Source organism: Asterias amurensis, chromosome 13, assembly GCF_032118995.1.
Source record: "Asterias amurensis chromosome 13, ASM3211899v1".
Taxonomy (NCBI): domain Eukaryota; kingdom Metazoa; phylum Echinodermata; class Asteroidea; order Forcipulatida; family Asteriidae; genus Asterias; species Asterias amurensis.
In genome coordinates, this window is record NC_092660.1 from 5999835 (window position 1) to 6023279 (window position 23445).

The 23445-nt window shown below is 38.0% G+C and overlaps 1 protein-coding gene across 1 annotated transcript in view; it reads right to left on the bottom strand.

Moving 5' to 3' along the window:
* The window catches only part of LOC139945773 (uncharacterized), a 122217-nt gene that overhangs the window by 17881 nt on the left and 80891 nt on the right, over positions 1–23445 (bottom strand). The window contains exons 4-6 of the mRNA XM_071943188.1: positions 17813–17877; positions 7206–7357; positions 2993–3121 (exon numbers count right to left, since the gene is read on the bottom strand). Coding sequence (XP_071799289.1) covers positions 2993–3121; positions 7206–7357; positions 17813–17839 — 308 coding nt within the window. The 5' untranslated portion in view covers positions 17840–17877. The remainder of the gene's footprint in view (positions 1–2992; positions 3122–7205; positions 7358–17812; positions 17878–23445) is intronic.

Here is a 23445-nt window from a genome sequence, read left to right on the forward strand (position 1 = left end):
ACACAAAGTATCAAGGGTGTTTTTTCATTCACATTCTTTTGCGAATTCGAGGACTAATTTAGCACAAATTTTCACCGGTTTGTTTTATGCATACATCATTAAGTAAAAAGACTGGTCTTTGACAGTTACCAAAGGGGTCCATCATGCCTTTAATAGCAGTGTGGTTTGAACGATTTCCCCCAACTTGTACCTCTCTCTTTTGTTCCACAGATGGTATGTTTTTTTTGTTTTTTTAAACGAAGTGAAGACGACGCCGCTGGTGGTCTGGGGACCTGGTGGTCGAGGAATTACGCCCACATCCACCCACAAGCTCGCCTGCCTTGAGAGTGACATTTCGACAAGTTTCCGATGAAGAACATTAAACTCCAATGTCAATTGATTTTCTTTTGATTTCACCTGGGTATAATGGGCGGTTGGGTTTGGACCACGCTTGAGGATTGAGGAATCGTTCAAATGGATAAATCAACTTTGAGTGGGTACAATTTTTTTTTTTTTTTAACAAAGAAGTAAACAGTTTAATCTTTTGCTCTCTTAAAGGGTTTGGGTATTCTTTACACGGCACAAAACACAATGTCTACAGATTTACATAACGCTTTTAAAGATGAACATGGCTTGAAATAACGATGGTAGAAAGCTTCCCTTACAATATTACTTGCTGATGTGCTGTAGTTTTCGAGAAGTTGGTAACAAATGTATGGGAAATATTTATTCGTCTCACTTCTAACTTTCCTCAAAAACTTGACTCGACTAATGAAGCTGAAACTTCTACAGTTAAATTCACAGTGAGGAGGGATTCATGTCATGGCCAAAAACTTGATCTACAAAAAGTAACAAAACCCTTTAAACACTACTGGTAGTGCGAAAACAATATAGTAGTAAGATTGAACATACAAATATTCTCATGCCACAAAGACATGGATAAAGGTCCGTTGACAACTTGTTCGCCTGAAATGATATGTTTTTGTAAGTTTGTTTCATAGTAAAACGGTCTTGACTGCTGTAAGGTTACAAAATAAATATTTATGGCGCTTTTCCACCAATATAATGCACTTGATCTTGCAATTCCAAACTCCGACGTTTATTTACAGTTCCAGATGTTTCTCTTTAATTGTTTTTCGCATGACTCTGAACACATTTTAGCTTAGTAAATTTTCCCAACGTGCAAAGAAGCCTTTGACATTAACCAAGGTTGAACGTGGGCTTTTCAGGTATTACATGAAGGATACGAAACCTCATTGTTTAATTTTATTCTGAAAGCCTACTGATTACAAAGGAAGTACAAATTCTGTGAAATGTTCATATCTGAAAGGAAATAATATTCGAGAAAGCTACGTCTCTGAGAACCTATTAATGCGCAGCAGCTAATTTCGTTTGTTACAACCAAAATTATGGACAATGTGTTTACATCTTACTCATAGTACAAGGGTAGGACAAAATGTTTCAGGGGAGGTTCAGGGGATGTTCACTATGTACGTTTGTATCTCCGTTTGAATACATGAGAGGTCAAAGGTGTAACAACTGGCAGGATCCATGCCAGGCGCGCAAGGCTGGTATCTAGCGTTATTCACGAGCCTCAAAGAGCGACGTCAGATGTCCAGGTAGATCCACTGATTCCATTGGATACAACCATCGTTTGATAAACGTGCAGTGACATGGTCACAGGTCAAACTACACGCCGGTTTTGAAAGTTTTGAGGCCGGCATCTGGCGTTATTCACGATCTTCGAAAAAGTGTGACGTCAGATGTTCAGGCTAATGTCTCCTTTTAAGCTGTAGCCGAGGACGCCCTACCCTAATGACGCCATGCATAAGACATTATTGCTCTCCATTCATAAATACTACACTGTATTATTGTTATTTATCCCCGGTGCAAGAGTCACCATTTACAGCAAAAGTAAGCTTCACAATGAACGTTGCAATTTAATTAGCAAAACTCCCACTCTACTATACAGACTGTACTTTGAAATGTTTCGAAACATTTTCTCACAAAAAAGACACACTTATAGGCCTACAACCTAATCAATCAATTACATAAAAATGGCAAACTTAATTGAAGGCTAACGTTGTTGTACCCAGACGCTATCTATAATAATTGACATAGTAAGGTCAATGAAAACGAGCTTTATATCTTTAGTCTTTTATAAGACTAGATTATGAAACTGGTAAAAGTACAAAAATACCTGAAAACGTGACCAATCTATAATTGCTTATTTGTTAGCCCTGAAGGCCCTTTGGATGCTTCTTTTAGGATATATTTAAACAATGTTGTAGTAGTAGTCTCAATCACTGGATCAAAATTACTATGGTTCCGAAGTAATTCCGCCGACAAAGAACCAGTACGATTCGCTTTTGCCATTAAAGAAGTCAGAGTTGTCGGTTCTTCCGGAGGGTTTATTGTAATTGCGGCTGGGAGAGGGATGGGTAATAGAAAAGGAATTGTCGTCAGGAATTGCAAACTGGATTATGAATTGTGCTTTGCCTCATTTTGATACTAGCTCCTTTTTTATAGTTTGAATGGGTATACAAGGTAATGAAAGAAACCATGGGCAGCGATGTCTTGACTGTGTGCCTTCCGCTAACTATGGTTTATTTATATATCATCCAAATGGAATACGAGCGTTCATAAAGGTACCCAGTGCCTTTAAGGGCAGTATTCTCATTTGGTGTATCCCAACCATAGAGCTATATATATAGCTCTATGATCCCAACACATGCATAACATAACAAACCTGTGAAAACTTTTACTCAATTGGTCATCGAAGTTGCAAGAGAATGATGAAAGGTAAAACACCCTTGTTGCACTTAATTCGCGTGCTATCAGATGCATAATAAGTTAATAAGTAAGTTTTAATGCTTACAATTATTATTGCTATTAGTGTCCACTGCTTTAAATAATACAATTGTGGCTTAAAACTGTAACCTTGCGTGGGCGAAGCTATTGAGTTTCTTTGCCCGCATTTTGTACCACATGAAGAACTTGAGAAGAGACTAACCTTTCTGGTGAACCATCCTCTTCGCCCAACGGTAAACGTATATCATCTGACCTTGACTCAAGCCGCACTAAGCGTGATCTGTTGTCTAAATCTAAATCCAATGGTAGTGGAGTGAAGAAGGCTGGATCTCTGTCAGGAACACAGACAAATAAATCAAGATTTGTTTATATTATAAATGATATTATAAAGTTAAGAGCATGCCTGAGAATAAGTAATTTCGTATTCTGTAGAGCTTATACAGTAATGTGCTATTAAAAAAATTAACATACTCTCACAATTTTGAAAACTAATTAAAATGAGACTTGCTTTTCATGAAATTATGTATTCGTGACGGATAGCTTATAAGGGCATCATAGTTGCCCGTGTGTATTATTTATTTACAAGCGCCTAGCTAGTCATTCTTTTATTTTAATCAACAAAATAATCCAACCGTTGACTGACAATTGTTACACACGGCAACTAAAAGAAAGATCACATGGCAATTGTGTCCACAAAGCTTAAACCTACTCGAACGAAACCGGAAGCAAGTTATCTTTGCTGAAATTATTTTAAATGTTTACAATCAATGCGGAAATTAAGTTGTTGTGTAAACAAAATAATTTGGAATAACCTTCTCCGGTGCTTTCAAAAGATGATTCGCGAAACGTCATATGACATCATCACCCATGTTACGTCATTACGTGGGAGCTCTGTTTGTGTATAACAACTTTGTGCTTAGCAAAGCAACATCCCGCACATGACGTCAACGCATTGTAATTTCGAAGCACGCCGTCAACGGCAGACATGTTTCTAGATTTTCACAACCTTGTGGTTTGGGCCTTCTTTGTTGATCGATAATTAAGAACAACTCAAAGTGTTTAATTAAATGTCAAAATTAGATTTAAATTTTAAACAAACACATCGTGAACAAGTTTAAAATAAAAGCAACTTCCGTTAAAAAAAAATGCTTTGCTGAGGTATTCCTGTTTACTGGCAATGACAATGCATCTAATTTCATGCCTTTTTGATCCTTCCAAGATATTCGCAATTTTGCAATCTTCACTGATGCGACAACTTTAAACGTCAAAACGAGTTCCACTTAACCTTTACGTCCGCTTCCGATGTATTATTAACCCGAACTGGATTATAACAATCCTTTAAAAGGTTATCACGTTCACTTTCGATATATGTTTTTTTAAACTGCATCAATTCATCGTAGGTTTGCGGGTATCACTATAAGCAATACACGAAACAATTCTACGTAAGAATTACTATTATGGTACAAACATTATCTCTTTTGGGGCAATGTTGGCCCTACTTGAGTTGAAATGGTTCTAAAAAGAACCAGTATAGTGTAACAACTCGACTTGTCAACCAGTACACTATTAAAGTTTTCATACATCGAAATATTTTCAGGTAATTCATCATTCTAGACAAACTTTTAAAAAACGCCACATGAATCTCACTGCGTGTACCAATTCTCTGTAATATGCACTGGGTCGATTTCACAAAGACTCATAACTTTAGGACTAGTCCTAAGAGATATCAAAAATATATAGGTAGTCTTAAAGTTAGGACAAGTAACTTATCCTAAAGTCTAGATAAGACTATAGTCTTAACTCTTTGTGAAATTCACCTCAGGGATACCTAAGGTTGTCAAACACAATTGGTGTATCCAAACATATGCATACACTTATAACAAATCTGTGAACAGTTTGACTCAATTGGTCATTGAAGTTGCAAGAGAATAGTGACAAAAAACGCCCTTATTGTACGAATTGTTGTCCTTTCAGATGCTTTAATAGACTTCAGGCCTGATCTCTTTTATCAGATTCAAATATTTGAGTGAGAAATTACCTCTTTCTAAAAATCTATCGTTACTTCGAGGGAGCTGTTTCTCACAATTTGTTATCGACAGCTCTTCATTGCTCGTGGCCAAGTATGTTTTGATACTACCAATTATTTCGAGTAATTACCATTTAGTGTCCAGTGCCTTTAAATATTGTTTTAAATAATAGCATGTCAGGTGGACGAACCTTTCCGAGCTCCGAGTGTCTGGCGATGTCATATTAAGTATGAACGATACCAGGAAAAGCTTTTTAATTCATAATACCAAAGGGGAAATACATCTGTAAACCACGGCCTTCGTTTCCCATACACTAACAGACAAACTGTCTGCGTTGAAAAGCTTGCTCAAGCTAATCCCTTAACAGCAAAATCATTTGACCTATATGATAAACTCAATTCCAGAGGCCGTTTGCGTTTTATTTGACTTTAATTCCCCCTTGTTAACGGCTCCATCTTCCACGTTTTTATCGCCACTCAAATCACTCACAATCTCGTTAGAAACCACGCTTTATCTCGTTATAAGTTACCGCTCTTAATTCAAAGTAAACGCAAAGCGGAGGCAGCCGTGTGGTTGATAAATCAAAACAGCGAGGAGTTTGATAAGTTTCCGTATTTTCGCCGTAATTAACTTTTTTATTTTTTTTTTTATTTTTTAGAATCGACTATGCTGTTTGAAGGACAGTACCCCCTATGTCTTTGGAGAATTTACGCGATTTACACGACGTGTACTTTTAACCAATGCGTGTCCAAACGTAACATTTATATGGCGCCTTATTCCAATGATCTTTGGTCGTGGCACTCCAATCCGCATGTAGGAGTTGCCAGTTCCGGAATGAAAACATTAGGAAAAGACTTTACGAAAAGAAACAAAAAACTGTACACTGACTAATTGCACTTCTCTCAGATATAGTTGTATTCTTAAAGAATGATCACATACACAGGGTCCGTTTGATTCAAGAGCGAGTCGGCTAAGGACTGCAAACTCTCAGCCCATCCATTTTGAGCGGGAAATATAGGTCAATTTGTTGACACCTTCGGCGCGCAGTTCACGAGCAGAGATGTGAAAACGTGCACGGCCGTTAACAGTTTAAGCCGTGAGTTTTGCCTCCAGAGCGTCGTATACGTCAGACGAAGGTTTTTTCTTCTTTGCACTTGATTTCCCACCCGCAAGGAACAATCCCCTTCCACTGTGATCAAGACGCAGCTAGCCCCGAGAGGAGCGTCTATTCCCCCCGTGCTTGTTTACACCCCGAGCAGGTGGATCTCGCAGGTGTTTTGTCAATGGTAGTTTACCTTCGATGAATGGGTTGTGACTCGTAAGTTGGGGTTTCGATCTTCAGTCCCAGAAATCGAGAGACTTTTTCTCAGTTACTCAATCTGGCGTGATTTACGGTTCGTCAGCCGATGACATCCTGTTTTCTTTCTGTTTGTATAATAGGACCCATAAATAAATTGTGTGATCCACAGACTCCACAAAGGAAGAGGGATGATTTTCAATAATTTATGATGAGCTCTACAATAGGGTCCATAGCGATTCAGAAATGCTAGCTTTTCGATGCCTAATCCGAAAAAGAATCGTTTCTACGAGGCTGTGACACGCTTAGCCGTCTCTTCTTATCGGAGTTGAATACCCACCCTTCTTATCCTTAATCCACCGGATGCGTCTTCACAAACTCAGTACCCATGGCAACCGTAACCATGATATTGGGATATAAAGCCCCCCCCCCCCCCCCAATCGTCCTTAGCAGACCCGTAGAGAGTATCTACTCTCGGGACCTTCAAAAGGAGAGTTTAATTCGCCCCCAGGGTTTTGTTTTCTGTCTTCCCCGTTCTTCGCCTGATTGCTACAAAGCAGCGGTTTCGGACTATGGTCTTCAACGAGGCTAGCCGGCTCAGGCAAGGGAACAGGAAGCGCTCTATGAAATTATCGGACTACCCTGGGGGTAAGGAAAGCAGAGATGACCTCACCGCAGTAAAGGACAAAACATCCTCACAAATACAGCGTGACCTTTCGCTTTACACAAACTGTACAAACCGAAAAACAATTTTCAAATACGAGCAAGAAGCGAACCGTTAAAATGTCAGCTTTCTGTATTCGTTGCAAACAAGTATTTTTTGGGGGAAATGTAGTAACAGACCAGACTAAATACTTGATTTGATGAGTTTAAAGGCATAGGACACCTTTGGTACTGTCACAAAACAGTATTCGTACATGATGTTTCAAAGTGAACTTTTTGGAAATTGTGGGACTACTTTTCAGGGCATAATTTTGTCATGTTAAAATTTTAAAAAAAAGTTGAAAGTTTAAATTAAAAGTTGAAAGTTAAACATTCCCAAGGCCAAAAATGGAGAGAACAAATAATACGCCCTCAACGTTTGCTCTCACCTTGCTGGTAACCGCCTCCTCTTGACGCAGTACTTGCAGAAGAATATGACCCCGATGACCAACGCCAGGCCGCCCGTAACGCCCGCCACCAAGATGACAATCGTCAGGTACGGGCTCGACTTGAGGATGTCTGTGGGTAAACCAGGAGCCCCCTGGGGAAGGGAAAGAAGAGACAGACATGGTGAGATAAGTTGAGAGAGGGGGAACACTGCCTGATTCCGTTACAAATCAGATCCGCAGAAAGAGCATATTGGTTAAAGGCACTGGGCACTATTGGTAATTACTTCAAATAATTGTTAGCATAACATTTGGTATTAAATGGTAATGAGCAATGGTGAGCTGTTGATAGTATAACACATTGTGAGAAACGGCTACGTAGTTTTTTATCAAGAGGTAATTTCACACTAAAATATTTAAAGACTTCAGCTATGCGTCTAAATGCACACAAAGTTGTACAACAAGGGTGTATTTTTTTCTTTAATTTTCTCTTGCAACTTCGATGACCAATAATAATTTGAGCCCAAGTTTTCACAGGTTTGTTATTTTATGCATTATGTTGGGAAACACCAAGTGAGAATACTGGTTTGTTGACTATAACCAATAGTGTCCAGTGCCTTTAAAGATGCACTTTGGTAGATTGAAAATACTAGAGCTTGGCTGTATCCAGCTGACAAAGTGTGCAATGGTGGGGGATAGCAAAACATCTATCCGATTGTCAGAGTTTATTTGGGTAAAGTTACAAGGAAACACTCAAACCTTCCAACAGCTCTGTGTTGCATACACTCTGTGAAGACAGTTACATATAAATAGTTTGATATTCATCACAAGCCACACAAAATGGCAGTCAATGCTTGTAAACAAAGAAAAGGTACTAATAAACTAATAACAAAATAATTTTCACAGCGAAGTTTAAAATTTAATCGCAACTGTGTACAGCCTATAACAACTGTGCCCATTTTCGGTACCTTATGCTTTATGGACACCAAGAACGAAACAAAAACGGGCAAAAAAAAAGGATTCCATATTAAAGACACAATCTTAAAGCCATTGGACACTTGTGGTAAACAGTATTGTCCAAAGGCCCAAACTTCGTGTATCACAACATATGTATAAAATAACAAACCTGAGAAAATTTAGGCTCAATCGGTCATCGGAGTCGGGAGAAAATAACGGGGAAACCCACCCTTGTTTCCGCACGTTTCGCCGTGTCTTGACATGTGTTCAAAATAAATCCGTATAGGCCCTAATTCTCGTTAGCGAGAATTGATAATTATTGTTTTAATGTTTCTCAAAAAGTAAAGCATTTCATGGAAAAACATTTCAAGTATTTCACCATTACCTTCTGTAAACCCTGTAAGTTATTTGTAAATCTGTGAACTTTAATTTTTTTCCCCTGAAAGTATTTAATGGCTTTAAGACAAGGAAAATGTAAAAAAGTCTATAGAAAATTGGTAAGTCCATGGGCAAAGGAAAGAAGAAAATATTTCTCCACAATGAGGCATTTTTGAGAGTGGGTGTCAACATTGTGTGTGTGTGTGTAGCATTTCTATGAAAAGTTCACGAACGTGACCTACCGTTGATTGGTAACAAATAACTTGGTTTGCATCATGCAATTAACAATCACTTATAGTTTGACGAAAGGGTAAGGCTTGACTGGCTTAGCCTCAAGTAGGAAATGTCAAACTGACTGTAACTGTAAGGTGAAATGGACTCAGAAATAAAAAGTCTGAAACTCTCCTCTCTGTTTAGATGAGGAAGTGTTCACTGCCTGGAGTGCCTTGACTTTCTGCAGATCAACTCGAATAAGTTCGGTCAGATATTGCTCAGTCACTAGTGATTCATAGCCTTTTGCAAAACTCGAACCTACAAGTTGTAAAAATGTTAGTTTGAAGACAAAAAATAGTGTTTTTACCGATGAATATTTCACTGAAGGCAGGCGGAGTTGTTAGACACACTGCATATCTTAACTGAAAAAAAAATCAGTTTTGTCTGCTGCTCTATTCAGTTTTTCCACAGTGGAAAACACAAATGAGTGAAACCAACACTCTAGTACAATAACTTAATTTGAAATAGTACAGAATTGTATAATAATAGTAGTTCCAGCAAAAGGAAGCCATACATTATCTTGATGCAACGGAGGCAATTGTGGTTATGAGCGTGCAAACAGCATTACTGCACATTTCCCATTGATATGTTAAAGGGTTTGATACGTTTTGTATATCAAGTTTTTCCCCATTTATATGACGAGTTTTTGAAAAATATTAAGTAAAAATCACAGAGCAGTATTTTAAGGAGAGTCGCGTAAATCCGTTGTAAAACATGTGGATTTTTGTTTACCCATTACCCAAAAACTAAAGCACCTCGGCAATTAGTATTTGAAGGTGGGAAGCTTTCTACCATAATTTTTAACCAATGAAAGTTGAATGTAAATCTGTGTACTTTTGTGCTTTGTGTCGCACAAAGAGTAACCAAACCCTTTGAAGGCAGTGGACACTATATACTCAAAATAATTATTATCATACCTCACTTTTTAACGAGTAATGGGGAGAGGTTGATAGTATAAAACATTGTGAGAAACAGCTCACTCTGAAGTGACGTAGTTTTCGAGAAAGAAGTAATTTTTCACGAATTTGATTTCGAGACCTCATAAAATTTAGAATTTGGGGTCTTGAAATCAAGCATCTGAAAGCACACAAGTTTATGTGACCATGGTGCGACAAAGATGTTTTTCCTTTCATTAGTATCTCGCAACTTCGACGACCGCTTGAGCTCAATTGATATTTTATTTTATGCATATGTAGAGATACACCAACTGTGAAGACTAGTCATTGACAATTACCAATAGTGTCCAGTGTCTTTAAGCACATGGGAATTTAGTAGTCGTTTTGCCAGCTTCGATGATGTACCTCCATCTTGAATCAACAAAAGTGTAGCAGACCATTATCAACAGCTTCAATGCATCAAATTACCCAGGCTGTACGTTGCCAACAGTGTGTGAATCTTTAATCACGTTAACACCACCGTTTAGACTCCTTGCACTGACGTCATATGCGTATACTGTCTGGCTAGGGTCTACCCCCCCCCCTTCTTTGGAGGGAGGGGCGGGTTGTAATAATTATTTGTTTGTAAAGGTAACGCACGTCTCACCCCACATGCGTCGCGTAAAATGTACTGAAGAGACCACTAGGGAAATCCGACCTACCCAAAATGGCCTTGTCAGATGGTGACGTCAGGGCCTGCTTAAAGCACGACTGAATTATGCTCACCAGAATAAGGTTGCCAACTAAAATACTACCTTATATTATTGTTAGCGTGAAAGTTCATCTGTGTAAGTTAGTTACAATTTGGTTTAACTCTTGATCACACCACAACACAACTTTCTTCCATGTACAATTTATGACTGCTATCCTGCTCATTTCTGCTTAGCAGACAAATGTTTAGTAATAGTTTCTTCTTTTAAGGTAGCTCTATGAAATTAAGCCCATTAGGTGAATAAGGTAGACTGGGGATTAAAAAACAAGTCAATGTTTCTCGCAGGAATTATTGGTAATTTAACATGTACATAACCAAACATTCCGTTACTTACATTCTAATTGCAACTTCTGCAATTCCACTAAATGTCGTCGTCATTTTGTATTGCTGTCGGCTTCCCCTTATAAATCCAGATGCATTTATGTAAAAGCACATGTAAAAAAAATACGAGGTTTTTTGTTTAATTATTATGCTATTCGTTTTGAAGTTTTTTTTCTGGGTTGTAGATTCTGGGAAGTTCCAGGGTCCCCAGGTCCGTAATGAGATGCCTTGGATCAAGGCTGCACAACAAGGGAGGCACAAGGGTTTCAAGACTCTCTTACAGGGGGTGAAATGCGATTTGTTTCTTGTAAAATTACATTTATTAATAATAATATTAAATAGAAGTTGTGCAATTCTCTTGGATTTTGCTTTTAAAGGGTTGCAAGTAATTTTGGTACGACACAATTCACAACATCCACAGATGTACATCAAACACACGGTTTAAATATAATGATAGTAGAAAGCATGCCAAATATTCAATGCATGGGTGCTGTAGTTTTTTAGCGAAACGAGTCAGAAAATTTTCAGAAATAATTTTCGCTTTTGACTATTCAGAGCCTAGCCTAACTTCAGTGTTGTTGTGATACCTTATGTGTCGTAAATAACGACACTTGCGCTAAATTCGATGTTCGTGATGATGATGTAGGCACCAAAAGAGCATCCGTTCGAGGACCATGTTGGCTTAGTAAAAATTTGTTACCTGCCATTTGTTACCTGGTTCAAATCCCACATGAGACCGGGGCCATAGAGGGTTTGACTGTCAGTCCCTTCCTGTCTTTAACCTCCCTGCATCTCAAACTGAACGTTTCGTGTGTATTTTATCATGTTATTGGCGCAGTTGAATGTGTAACTAACTAAATAAAAAAAAATTATATGATAATTTGTATAAGAAGCGGGTGGTGGACTTTACTGCCCACATTTTCGCCAAGAATACCCTAGAGTAGGTCCCTATCCATTTTGTTATGGCAACTAAGACATTATTAAACAAAGTTATTACATAGCCCAACTCTCTAAAATGTAAAAGAGTGAAAACACCACTCTTTACATTCCAGTTGTCCCTTAAAGGGCTCCTGAATAAGAGTAGTGGTTATTTCACTCTTTTAAGGGGGGTTTCACTCCAGGACAGAGTAAAAATCATTTCAAAAGATTGGAAGACCACTCGAAAAAAGAGTTCCTCTACAAAGAGTGCTTTTCACTCTTTTGCATTTAGAGAGCATATTGCTTATATAGCATTGAATAATGCTCATAAAAACAACATCCTGGCTTGGCCTTGAAAACAAAATCTCCTGGAATATTTTACGACTGAAAAGAGGAAATAATGTCTGCCTATATAAACAAACTGCTTAAAATAACAACCAAGTAATTGCTATCTTCCCACGTGGTATCTCCACTTTGAGATAGTGCAACAATAATGACATACATCACAATGAGTGGCCTTCCAGCAGGTTCCGCAACCCGATTCTGATCATTCACCCGACTTGAAACCCAATATTTTTATCAGCTTTAACTAAATTCCGAGGCCATACATTTAAAACCCACGTTGAAGATTTAGTTGCGCACACCGCGCTGTGGCCAATTAACGCGGTCATTATAAGACCCATGGGGAGATTTAGGTGAGATTCTACAGTGTCTCATCACTGCCAGCGGGTCATTGCGCGCCCCGGGGCCCAGAGCACAGTAATAAAGACCTTGGTGTCACGATCAATGTGGGCTCTAGTTCATCCGGATCTTTAGTTCGCAATGGTTCCGATTTGATCCCTAAACTTCCACGCAATGCGATCAGGAACGTTCTCGTTTGATTGGCATCCATACGGAATCCCCCAGCGGGAGAATGGAAAGTAATAGTTTACCGTAAAAGAAGGGAATAGAAAAGGAAAAGCAAAGAAGAAGAAAGAAAACACAAACCGTCAAGCATCGTTTGCTTGACGTCTCTCAAATTAATTGTTAAATTTCTCTCAAATTTGTTAAATTTGTTTCTAACAGAAAAATCTCCACGTTTCAATTAAAATGCATCACTATAAAACTTCATTTCCCATAGCCCCGGTGCTTAATCCATGGAAATCTGAAATCCCCGATAGCGATTTTCCTTTATTTGATTTACAAACTGTATTTGTGCCCCCGTATATGCTGCAGTTGAAGGGGGAATTAGTCTCCACAGTTAATAATTGCCCGTTGCAATGAGCTAAATATTGCCAATCCGGAGTTTTATATCCTTAATTGAATTTCGACTTCACTTATTTTCATGCTCAAAATGTAATGAAAAGCTAAGTGGGAGATATGGAATAAAGGACCCTATGTTTTGTAACACAGCAATTTACTAGTCTCTGCGGCCCAACTTTGGAGTAATAATTAGGAACAATCGCCCACTTGATTTCTGACTTCAATCACAAAATATGCATCACAAACCATTTATATTAATGTATAACAAGTGAATACATTTAGTTTTGAAAAAACTCAGCTATGGTGAATTCCAATTCGAAACCAGAGTAAATACAGAAAACTGCTGTATGTGTCAATAAAGGCAAGGCTAAACTGCGCATGAAATTTTCTTGAATAATATTATGTAAAATACGGCGTATTGTGCAATATTTGCTCACTTGCAAGTAGATGTTGTCTAAGGGAAGCTGTGGGGTACCACCTATTGACCTATTATAATATCAAATTTCATTTTGAGAAAAATCTTTAAAGACACTGGACACTAATGGTTATTGTCAAAGACCAATCTTCTCACTTGGTGTATCTCAACATATGCATAAAATAACAAACCAGTGAAAATTTGAGCTCAATCGGTCGTCGAAGTTGCGAGATAAAAACGGAAAAAAAACACACCATTGTCACACGAAGTTGTGCTTTTAGATGCATGACTTCGAGACCTCAAATTCTAAATCTGAGGTCTCGAAATCAAATTCGGGGAAAATTACTTCTTTCTCAAAAACTACGTCACTTCAGAGGTAGCCGTTTCTCACAATGTTTTATATCAACTCGTTACTCGTTACCAAGTAAGGTTTTATGCGAATAATAATTTTGAGTAATTACCAATAGTGTCCACTGCCTTTAAAGGCACAGGGCATCTTTGGTGATTGTCAAAGACCAGTATCCTCACTTGGTGTGTCCCAACATGTGCATTAAATAACAAATCTGTGAACATTTGGACTCGATTGGTCATCGGAATTGCAAGAGAACAATGAAAAGAAAGAAAAACAAATTGCTGCACAACTTAATGTGTTTGTGGTTTCAGATGCCCTATAAAAGGTTGCAGGCCTGAAGTCTTAAAATATTTAGTGAGAAATAACCTCTTTCTCAAAAACTACGTTTACTACATTGCTTAATACCAAGTGAACTTTGTGTGCTCATCAACACTATTTTGATTAATTACCAATACTGTCCAGTGCCTTTAAGGGGAGCTGTGGTATACTCGATTGGACAGCACTCAATTGTTCTAGCAAATTTTTGAGAAATATCATAGGGAGGGCAATTTCCACCACATAGGAGTTTAAGAATGACTTCACTGCACAAAAAAAAATGAATATTAGACTATGATTCAATTAAATAAAACTTGAATTATTCACTTTCTCCTGTTTATTTTTTGTTGTCTTCCTTTTTTTCTAAAGTCTAAAATGTATTATTATAATTATTATTCAGTCATGAAAATATTGCTGGGCACAATACAAAATACTATTGGAAAAAAAAAATAAATAAAAAAAAAAAAAAAAAAAAAAACCTGGGCCACAGGGGTAACAAAAACTATAACGACAATTATATTCTACTGGTATTTTCTCTACGCCAGTTCAAATTCAAAGGTTGCGGGTTGCTCCGGGGCAGAATTTAGAGTAGATATACACAAACCGGGACTAGGAAATCATATCGATTACTATACAAACTAGGTGGAATAAATTTCATGTCTGTGGCAGCTAAAGCGCGAGCTGGTTGCCACAACTTGTAAGGGGAACGCTCTTGGGATTGCCTGGATCTAGAGATTTTTGTCCCGGCGGCAGGGGGTAAAGTCATAGGGTCTATATATCAGTGAGCCGACAGGGGCAAATTTGACATTCACATTCGACCGCAGTGAACATCTTCACGATTAATGTGTGGGGGAATTTGGGGGGGATTTTTTTTAAATTTTTTTTTTTGGTATGCAAGTCGTCTGACACACAAGGCCTGAAGGCCACTTCAAGGTGTGGACTACAATTATTTTTTTCCAGAGGCCATTGCCACCTACTCCTAGAGCTGAAACAGGGTTACCCCTTTCACAGTCCATATACGAATGTAGGCTTGGGTATATTCAATTCGAAGCCTAGCCGGTAGAGCAGAAAGCACTACCTCCCCAATTTTATGTAGCAAGTGTCACAACCGGGATCCGAACCCACACCCTGCTGATCAAACACCAGTGCTTGAATCCAGTGCTCTTAACCGCTCATTCATGACACTTTATTGTTTCAATGAACAACACTTAAAATAAAACATTGTTACATCACAATCGTCTTAGGTCCAAAAACTAGCTCTTGATGAAGGACAATAAAATTTACTTAAAATTGTTGTAGAATGTTGGTTCTCCAAACCCTTGGAAACAGTACAAAATGTTGCACTTCAAGTTTGAATTCAGCAGTTACATCACTTAAAGGCAGTGGACACTATTGGTAGTTACTTAAAATACTTATTATTATCTCGCAACTTCGATGACCGATTGAGCTCAAATTTTCACAGGTTTGTTATTTTATGCATCTGTTGAGATACACCAACTGTGAAGGCTAGTCTTTGACAATTACCAATAGTGTCCACTGCCTCTTTAAGAGTCCTGTGGGGGAAGGGTAGGGTAGCCTAGAGTAGCGGGATCTGAAAGTGTCTTAATTTGGACATTTGCTACTCTCTCGGGTAAATTGAAATTGCTGAAGCTGTATCTAGCTTGTGGACACTAGCATTATGCGAGGACATTGCTTTCTTTCTCTTTCTCTTGTTGGTCCAATCTCGGAGACGAGAAGCCACGAGGCGCTATCAAAACAATTACTGAGGATTTCATTCCTGAAGAGAATATGCAGAAGAAATTTCAATTGTGAGAGAAAGTTCTCGAGGATAAGTCACATCTGTCACCTGGTTTGTTGTGCCGATGACTCGAATGATAGTGAAGCAAAGAAACATGTGATTTGCAACTAGACTGTGTTTAGATGATACATTCATGATGACATTCTAATCATCCCAGGGAGTTCATAAAACCACACTGTGCGTCAATTTGACCACCAGCCGTCGATTTCACCAAACTCTTCCTTATACTTAGGATTAATCTTTGGACTTATGACGAGTTCAGTTCCCGTATCCAAAGACGTTGGGAAGAATTAAACCCATCCTAAGTTAGGACGGGTTACTCGTCCTAACTCGAGATAGGATTTATCCCAGCGTTTCGTGAAATCGACTGGTGGAAACTTAATACTCACATTAGTGAGAGCTTTGCTTTGACAACTAAGTGATTTTCACTTATTTTTTTCTTCCTCTCCTCCCTTCCTTTTTTTTTCTCATTATCTCAACAAGCGGTGATTTTCATTGGCATTAGGGGAAAACGCCGAAATTGTGTGGGAAATCGGATCCGTTCTGAGCGTGTCATGTTCCTTTATCAACTGTTGCTTTTGACGTCATCATGGCGATAATTTGTTTTGAAGAGATCTTTGGAGGGGTGTTCGAGTAGTCGCTTCTTGGGGAGTGAGAGGAACTCTTTAAGTGTTTAGGGAACAGGCCCCGTTATGCGTATATAGTTCTTGATACGTGCGCCCATCCACTTTAAGTTCGTGTCGCATATAGCGGCACAACTTCTCATCGTATGCGTCCAGACAACATTTTTTGCAGTTTAGAAACCCATCCTAAAAAAACATTCCTTATTTTGTTTGAGGTTTCCCTTTTTTGAATATTATAATGATACTTTATTGAATTTATTTGTGCGTTCTCCAGAACCAGCCTGTGATTTAGTTTAAGAAAAAATACAGCAGACTTTGAAGAAACAAAATTCTCATTTGAAAAGCACTACGACAGTGGCAGTTTCGTAGTGCAGAAAACAACATTGCATCTCGACAACACTCAAGCGTAATGAGAATACGGACGGAGTGCGGTCTGGAATCCACACGTATCGAATGACTCTCTAGTGTTAGGTTTGGAAGGAGCTAATGAAACCAGGTGGTTTGCTTTGGGCTGCGTGAATGGAATTCCTAATCAACAAGGCCATCAGTGTAATTTGTAGGTTCTAGGTACATTAAATTGTAAAGTCAGGATCTAACTTGATCTCAAAATTCAGTTTAATTTAAAGGCAGTGGATAATATTGGTATTATTCAAAATAATTATTAGCATAAAACCCTTCTTGCGATGAGCATTTGGGAGAGGTTGATGGTATAAAACATTGTGAGAAACGGTTCCCTCTAAAGTTGTAATGTGGTTTTCGAGAAAGAAGTAATTTTCCACGAATTTGATTTCAAGACCTCAAATTTAGAATTTGAGGTCTCGAAATCAAGCATCTGAAAGCATACAACTTTGTGTGAAAAGGGTGTTTTTTCTTTCATTATTATCTTGCAACTTCGACGGCCGATTGAGCTCAAATTTTCACAGGTTTGTTATTGTATGCATTATGTTGAGATGCACTAAGTGAGAAGACTGGTCTTTGACAATTACCAACAGTGTCCAGTGTCTTTAAATGGTTGCATTTGTGACAAAATCTTCATGGTTTTAAGATCATGTAATTATACAAAGCGTCATCAACCGCCATATTTGATGATAAGCAATGGAAAAATGCACGCATGTGTACCCGCTTAGATGGGTGGCCAATGACGTCACGCGCAATCCATCTATAAATATAAGCTTCTTGCGTACCTTGACCGTGGTAACCTTGTACATGTTGGCAAACAAAATTGCATTGCAACGCGCCCTTGCATTGTGAGAGATGTCAAAAGAGTGACACTTGCGTTGGACAGCTGACAAATCTTGAAAACGGATATTTACTTTTTAAACCAAATTGCATTTTGAAGGTGACCTTTTCAAGTCTTGTACCTGTACTTACCTCGTTGGCGTTACCAATTGAACCCATGGCTAAGGCCGAAACAGACGACTTGGACCTTCAGACTCCTGAGAAAAGAATGAATGAAACATAGCAGTTATTATGATGGGTTGATATGACGATCAGCAGTTGCAGTGGGAATACTCGGGTCAATTTTACTCACGGTATGATCCATCCTTCCTAAATCAACACGATCAACGTGTTAGTAACAGTAGGTATTGTGTTGTCACATTTTGGAGAAAACAGTTGACGGTTTTTGTGCACAAACACTCTGAATCTTATAGTTCGAAATGTCAATAAGAACATAGAATGTGTAGGCATTGTGTTTATAGTTATTTTTCACAAACTGAGCTATAATTTTGTAACATAGTGGGGTTATTAAACTGGGGCAATTCTTTAGGAAAGGGAATGTTAGAAAAACAATGGACTCCACACAGATTCGATCCGTAATATTTGTGCAACCCCATCATTTGGAAAGTGGAACTGGGAGCGAAAGAGTTCGGTATAATGTAGGGGCTTGAAACACGATGTGAATTCACACAAGTCCACACAGTGTTAAGGAATAATGAAGTGTAAAGAGCAAATCAATTTACACAGAGTGACTACAACACATGAGGGCGTTGGAGTATACATCATACTTTCACACTGGTTACAAAAGTAAAGACCGCTTGAATTCCAGAACATTTCCTAGTCGGCATGGTATAAGACGGTTTGAGATTTTTTATTCAATGACCGCAACATGATTCAAAAAACCCCCAAAACACCAATAGCCCTATGATAAAGAACATAATTTGAATCTTCACAATTCAAACCAATAAAGTAGTACGCTAATGTTTTGAGCTGTGTACACTTTGTGACTGCATGGCTATGTGGCTCGTTTTTAGACTGTGATGTCACAGGTCACATGACCTTTATGTATACAATGGAGTTATCAATGAAGTTAATCTACCCATTTTGGCAAAGATAACCCGCTCCATTTAAGTCACGTATTCGTTAACTCATCAAGTCTCGTAAAAGATTGTAATCTCGCGCGTTTTCTCGGTATGGTGATATTGATAGTGAAGTCATGGCGTTTGGTTACCAGGCGAAAAAAAGTCTTTTACAGTGCTGACCAAAAACAAACAAAATCTCAAAACCCCAGAATATGAGATCGTTCTTTTACAAAGTGATAATATAAGTGGTCGCATGAGAAGAACTGTGACATCCGTCTCTGGGTATTTTTCTATTATACCATGGAGGTATGAATACACTGGCTTATTTCCTAAAACGTTCAAACGTATGGCAACCGATAGGTTAAGCTGCACTGGTACAATTCATACCATTTCCTTAAAAATAGCATAAAGAATAAACACACAATTTGTGACAAGAAAGGTTTATAAACAATGTTACTTTATAATTGTACATAGCTTTGTAAACTATCCAATATGTAATTTTGTTTTCAATAATTAAACGGAGTGCACCTCATTGTTTTCAATTTGTACCTAGACAAGTTTCGAACTGCACTTTGTATAAAATCAGCTAATGTTACCAATGCTGAAAGTTTAATGTGCAGCTCAAAGAAACTGCAGAATTGCCTGCCGTGTTTAAAGGTCATCCCCTTTTGTATTTCAAGAGTCTGACATTTTCAAAAAAGGCCATACACGTAATCCGTCAGGCAAGACTTGAAGCGGACTTTAATTAATTAATCGCCATGAATAATTTAGTCATTTGAAGTTGCTTGATATGCACATATTCATGCTCTATAATACTACATGTACTTTTTGTGTACACATTATAGCATAACTTCTTTGATATTTAACACTAACCTGTTCAGAAACTACACATTGCCAAGAGCATGGGTCTACTGTTATACACCGGGGGTCAAGTGTGAACGGTGCAACTACATACACCGGGGACGTTCTCGTCATGCGTCCCTTAATCTGTAATACCTTTCCCACATACTACAAACTCACTGTACCTCGACCCCTTCACGGGGGTGTGAGCACAACCGTAAAATGCCAAGGTGAACAATTTCAATTATACAAGAAGTTTATTAATCCCGGGGAAAACATTCTTTGTAGGGGAGATGTATATTTATTAGAAATGACACGTGTGGATGAACGTGGCCATTAAGTGGTTACAAAACATACGTTTTATGGTTTCAGACCAAAACAAGTAGTGGGTGGATAAACCACTCAGGAAGTTTATTTTCTTCGGTTGTCAAATACAAAACAAACTTAAAGGGAATGTGTACGTTTGGTGTCCACTCTCAAAATTAGCGGCAATGGCAACTTTTGGTTAAAGGGTCAAAAGAATTTTTGTAGGACAAAAAACACAATGTGTACAGATTTACATGAAACTTACACCGTTTGAAGATAATGATGGTAGAAAGCTTCCCTGAAAATATTAGTTGCTGAGGTGCTGTAGTTTTTGAGAAATTAGTAAAACAATGTCACTAAAATTGTTTTAGCATGTACAAACGTATTTTACTCATTTCTCAAAAACTACAGCACCTCAGCAACTATTATTGTAAGGTACGCTTACTACTATCATCATCTTCAAACGGTGAAACTTTAACGTAAATCTGTGAAAATTGTGTTTTGTGTTACAAAAAGTACCCAAATCCTTTAATAGAAGCTTTCGCAAGTAAAAAGTAGAGAAACATTTCACTTCGAAGTAGCCCAATTCGGTTAATTGTTGATTCGGGTACTTTTTCAAAATGCCCACAGATTTACATTAAACTTACAGGGTTTGAAGATAATGATAGTGGAAAGCTTCCCTTCAAATATTACTAACTGAGGTTGTGTAGTTTTTGAGCAATGAGTAAAACAAGTCACAAAATAGTTTTGGTCTCATGAGACCAAAACTATTTTAGCATGTAAAATCCCCTTAACCAGTTATGATATTATACCAGAACCATAGCATAACTGGTTAATACTTTTTTACATGCTAAAACTGAGACGAAAATTATACTTTTACTCATTTCTCAAAAACTACAGCACCTTAGTAAGTAAAATTTCAAGGGAAGCTTTCTTCTATTATAATCTTCAAACTGTTTAAGTTTAATGTAAATCTGTGGACATTTTGTTTTTTGTTAGGAAAAAGTACATATACCCTCTAAGTGTATACAAAATTGGAATCTGACAACTGTCGGTAACGTTTTTCAGATTATTTATTCTTAGCGATGTTGAATTTGCATCGTGGACAAAGAATATTCATTTTCGGCAATCTCGGTGGTCTAGTTGGTATGACACTGCTCTTAAGTTGCAAAGGTCGTCGATTCATTCGCACCCAAGTAATATGCCTGTTATTTTTTCACAGAACTAGGGTAAGTACTGAGTATATACAGTGCTAACACACATCGGTGTATGGGTAAAAAAGATTATTGATTATAAAATATAAAGCTCGAAAAACAATTTTGTTTTCGGTTTCTGTTATCATCTAAGGTGTACACTTTCTCCTGCACACAAATGCACTTCACTTCTCATAACACAAGATATCCATTTATTGTGAAGATAAATATTCGCAAACCCTTGCCGAATATTTTGATACCGGCAAACGGCTCACGCTAACATCCTTGGAGTTTCCATAATGGACTTAACAATTTTAGTGTTTGTTTTTCCCCCACGCATCTTCACTGTTTGTTTCGAAATGCCACATTGCGTGTTTCACTGCGATGTTTTGCAAACAACAACGGCAAGATGTGGATAAGTGTCAGTTGAAAATAGTTATTCTTTGGCCAAAGAAGGATACAAATATTGCTTATTTTTTACTTTGTATTGCGCATGGTTAAACAAAACTGATAACACTGAAAATGAGAAGAAGGCCCCCCCCCCCGTCGCCCCCCCCCCCCAAAAAAAGGGGAAACAATACAAACACATCTGGGCCTATCGTTATTAGTTTCATGTTTCCGTGTCTATACAACTTAAAGGCAGTGGACACTATTGGTAATTGTCAAAGACTTGTCTTCACAGTTGGTGTATCTCAACATATGCATAAAATAACAAACCTGTGAAAATTTGAGCTCAATCGGTCATCGAACTTGCAAGATAATAATGAAAGAAAAAACACCCTTGTCACACGAAGTTGTGTGCGTTTAGATGGTTGATTTCGAGACCTCAAGTTCTAAATCTGAGGTCGTGAAATCAAACTCGAGGGAGCCGTTTCTAACAATGTTTTATACCGTCATCCTCTCCCCATTACTTGTTACAAAGTAAGGTTTTATGCTAATAATTATTTTGAGTAATTACCAATAGTGTCCACTGCCTTTAAAGCTTAAAAAAAAAAAAAAAATACAGATTATTTGACTATATTCATCATTCTCCTAAATGAAAGTTTTATCTTTAATCTTTGTGCTATGCAAAACTGAAATCTCCCTCTGACCTCAAATCAAAATTCTCAATGCACTGAAACGTTTTTATTTTCATAAAATTGCGGTTGAAAAATAAGTAGTAAAATAAAAAAGAAATTACCTCCGTAATTGTATTTCAAGACACTAACGGGATTAAAAACCAAACTATATTGTGAAAAGAATCAAAAATACATTGAATGAAAACCTTTCGGGCGATTACTTAGTCGAAATTGCAGATATCCTTGCTGATCTCGTACCCCCCCCCCCCCTGCATACACTTGTCTCCCTTTCTACCCCTAAATCTTTTGTCTTCGATTCAACAATGAGGGGTTGCCAAGGGTGACGATTGACGTCACACTATTGCCTAACGACTGTGTCGTTGCCCAAGTGAAGAAACGAAGATGGACGGGTGGAAAGCGGGGGAGATCAAGGGCGAAATCCACGTTTAATTGTGTGGAAGATTCTGCTGAATGAAACCGTATATCAATCCACATTGCTATAGCCTTCTTAAAGGAACTGTGTGGACACTATTGGTAAAATAATCACAATTGTTAGCATAACAATTGTATGCATATGTAGGGATACACAAGTGAGAGGCGGCCTTTTAGGAACGTTTCAGAACCAGGTTTTTGTTTTATGGAAGAGTACATCATCTGACCACTCTAGATTTCAAGAAACAATACTAGTGTAGCAGGTATGTTGGAGAAGAGACTTTGATGATATAAGCATGGATATATGGTATAGCTTAAAGGCACTTGTCTTTATTGGTAGTTACTTAAAAGAAATGTTGGCATAACAACTTCATTTGGTAACGAGCAAAGGAGAGCTGTTGATAGTATAACAACATTGTGAAAAAACGGTTCCATCTGAGGTAAATGTAGTTTTTGAGAGCGAGAGGTAATTTCTCACTCAAAAAATTAAAACATTTCATGCCTGAGGCTTTTAAGCATCTGAAAGCACACGAATTTCATTATTTCCTTGCAACTTCGATGACAAAATGAGCTTAAACGTTCACAGGTTTGTTTTTTTAAGCATAATAACTTGACAACTCAAAAGTATCACTGCCTGTAAATGTCACATCACCAAAAAGCGATAAACCCACACAAGACAGATTCCAGGGTTTGCTTTTAAAAGGTAAAGTTGTTACAAACAACAACAATTTTCATGAGAGAGGGGGGGGGGTCATCGGACACAAGCGTAGAACACAGGCAAGATACCTGAAAAGGTAGAACGAATGGCTATTCGGAGAGGCTGTGAAGTATGGGTTTTTTGTCCTTAAAGCAAGGATTGGTTGTCATTTCTTCCT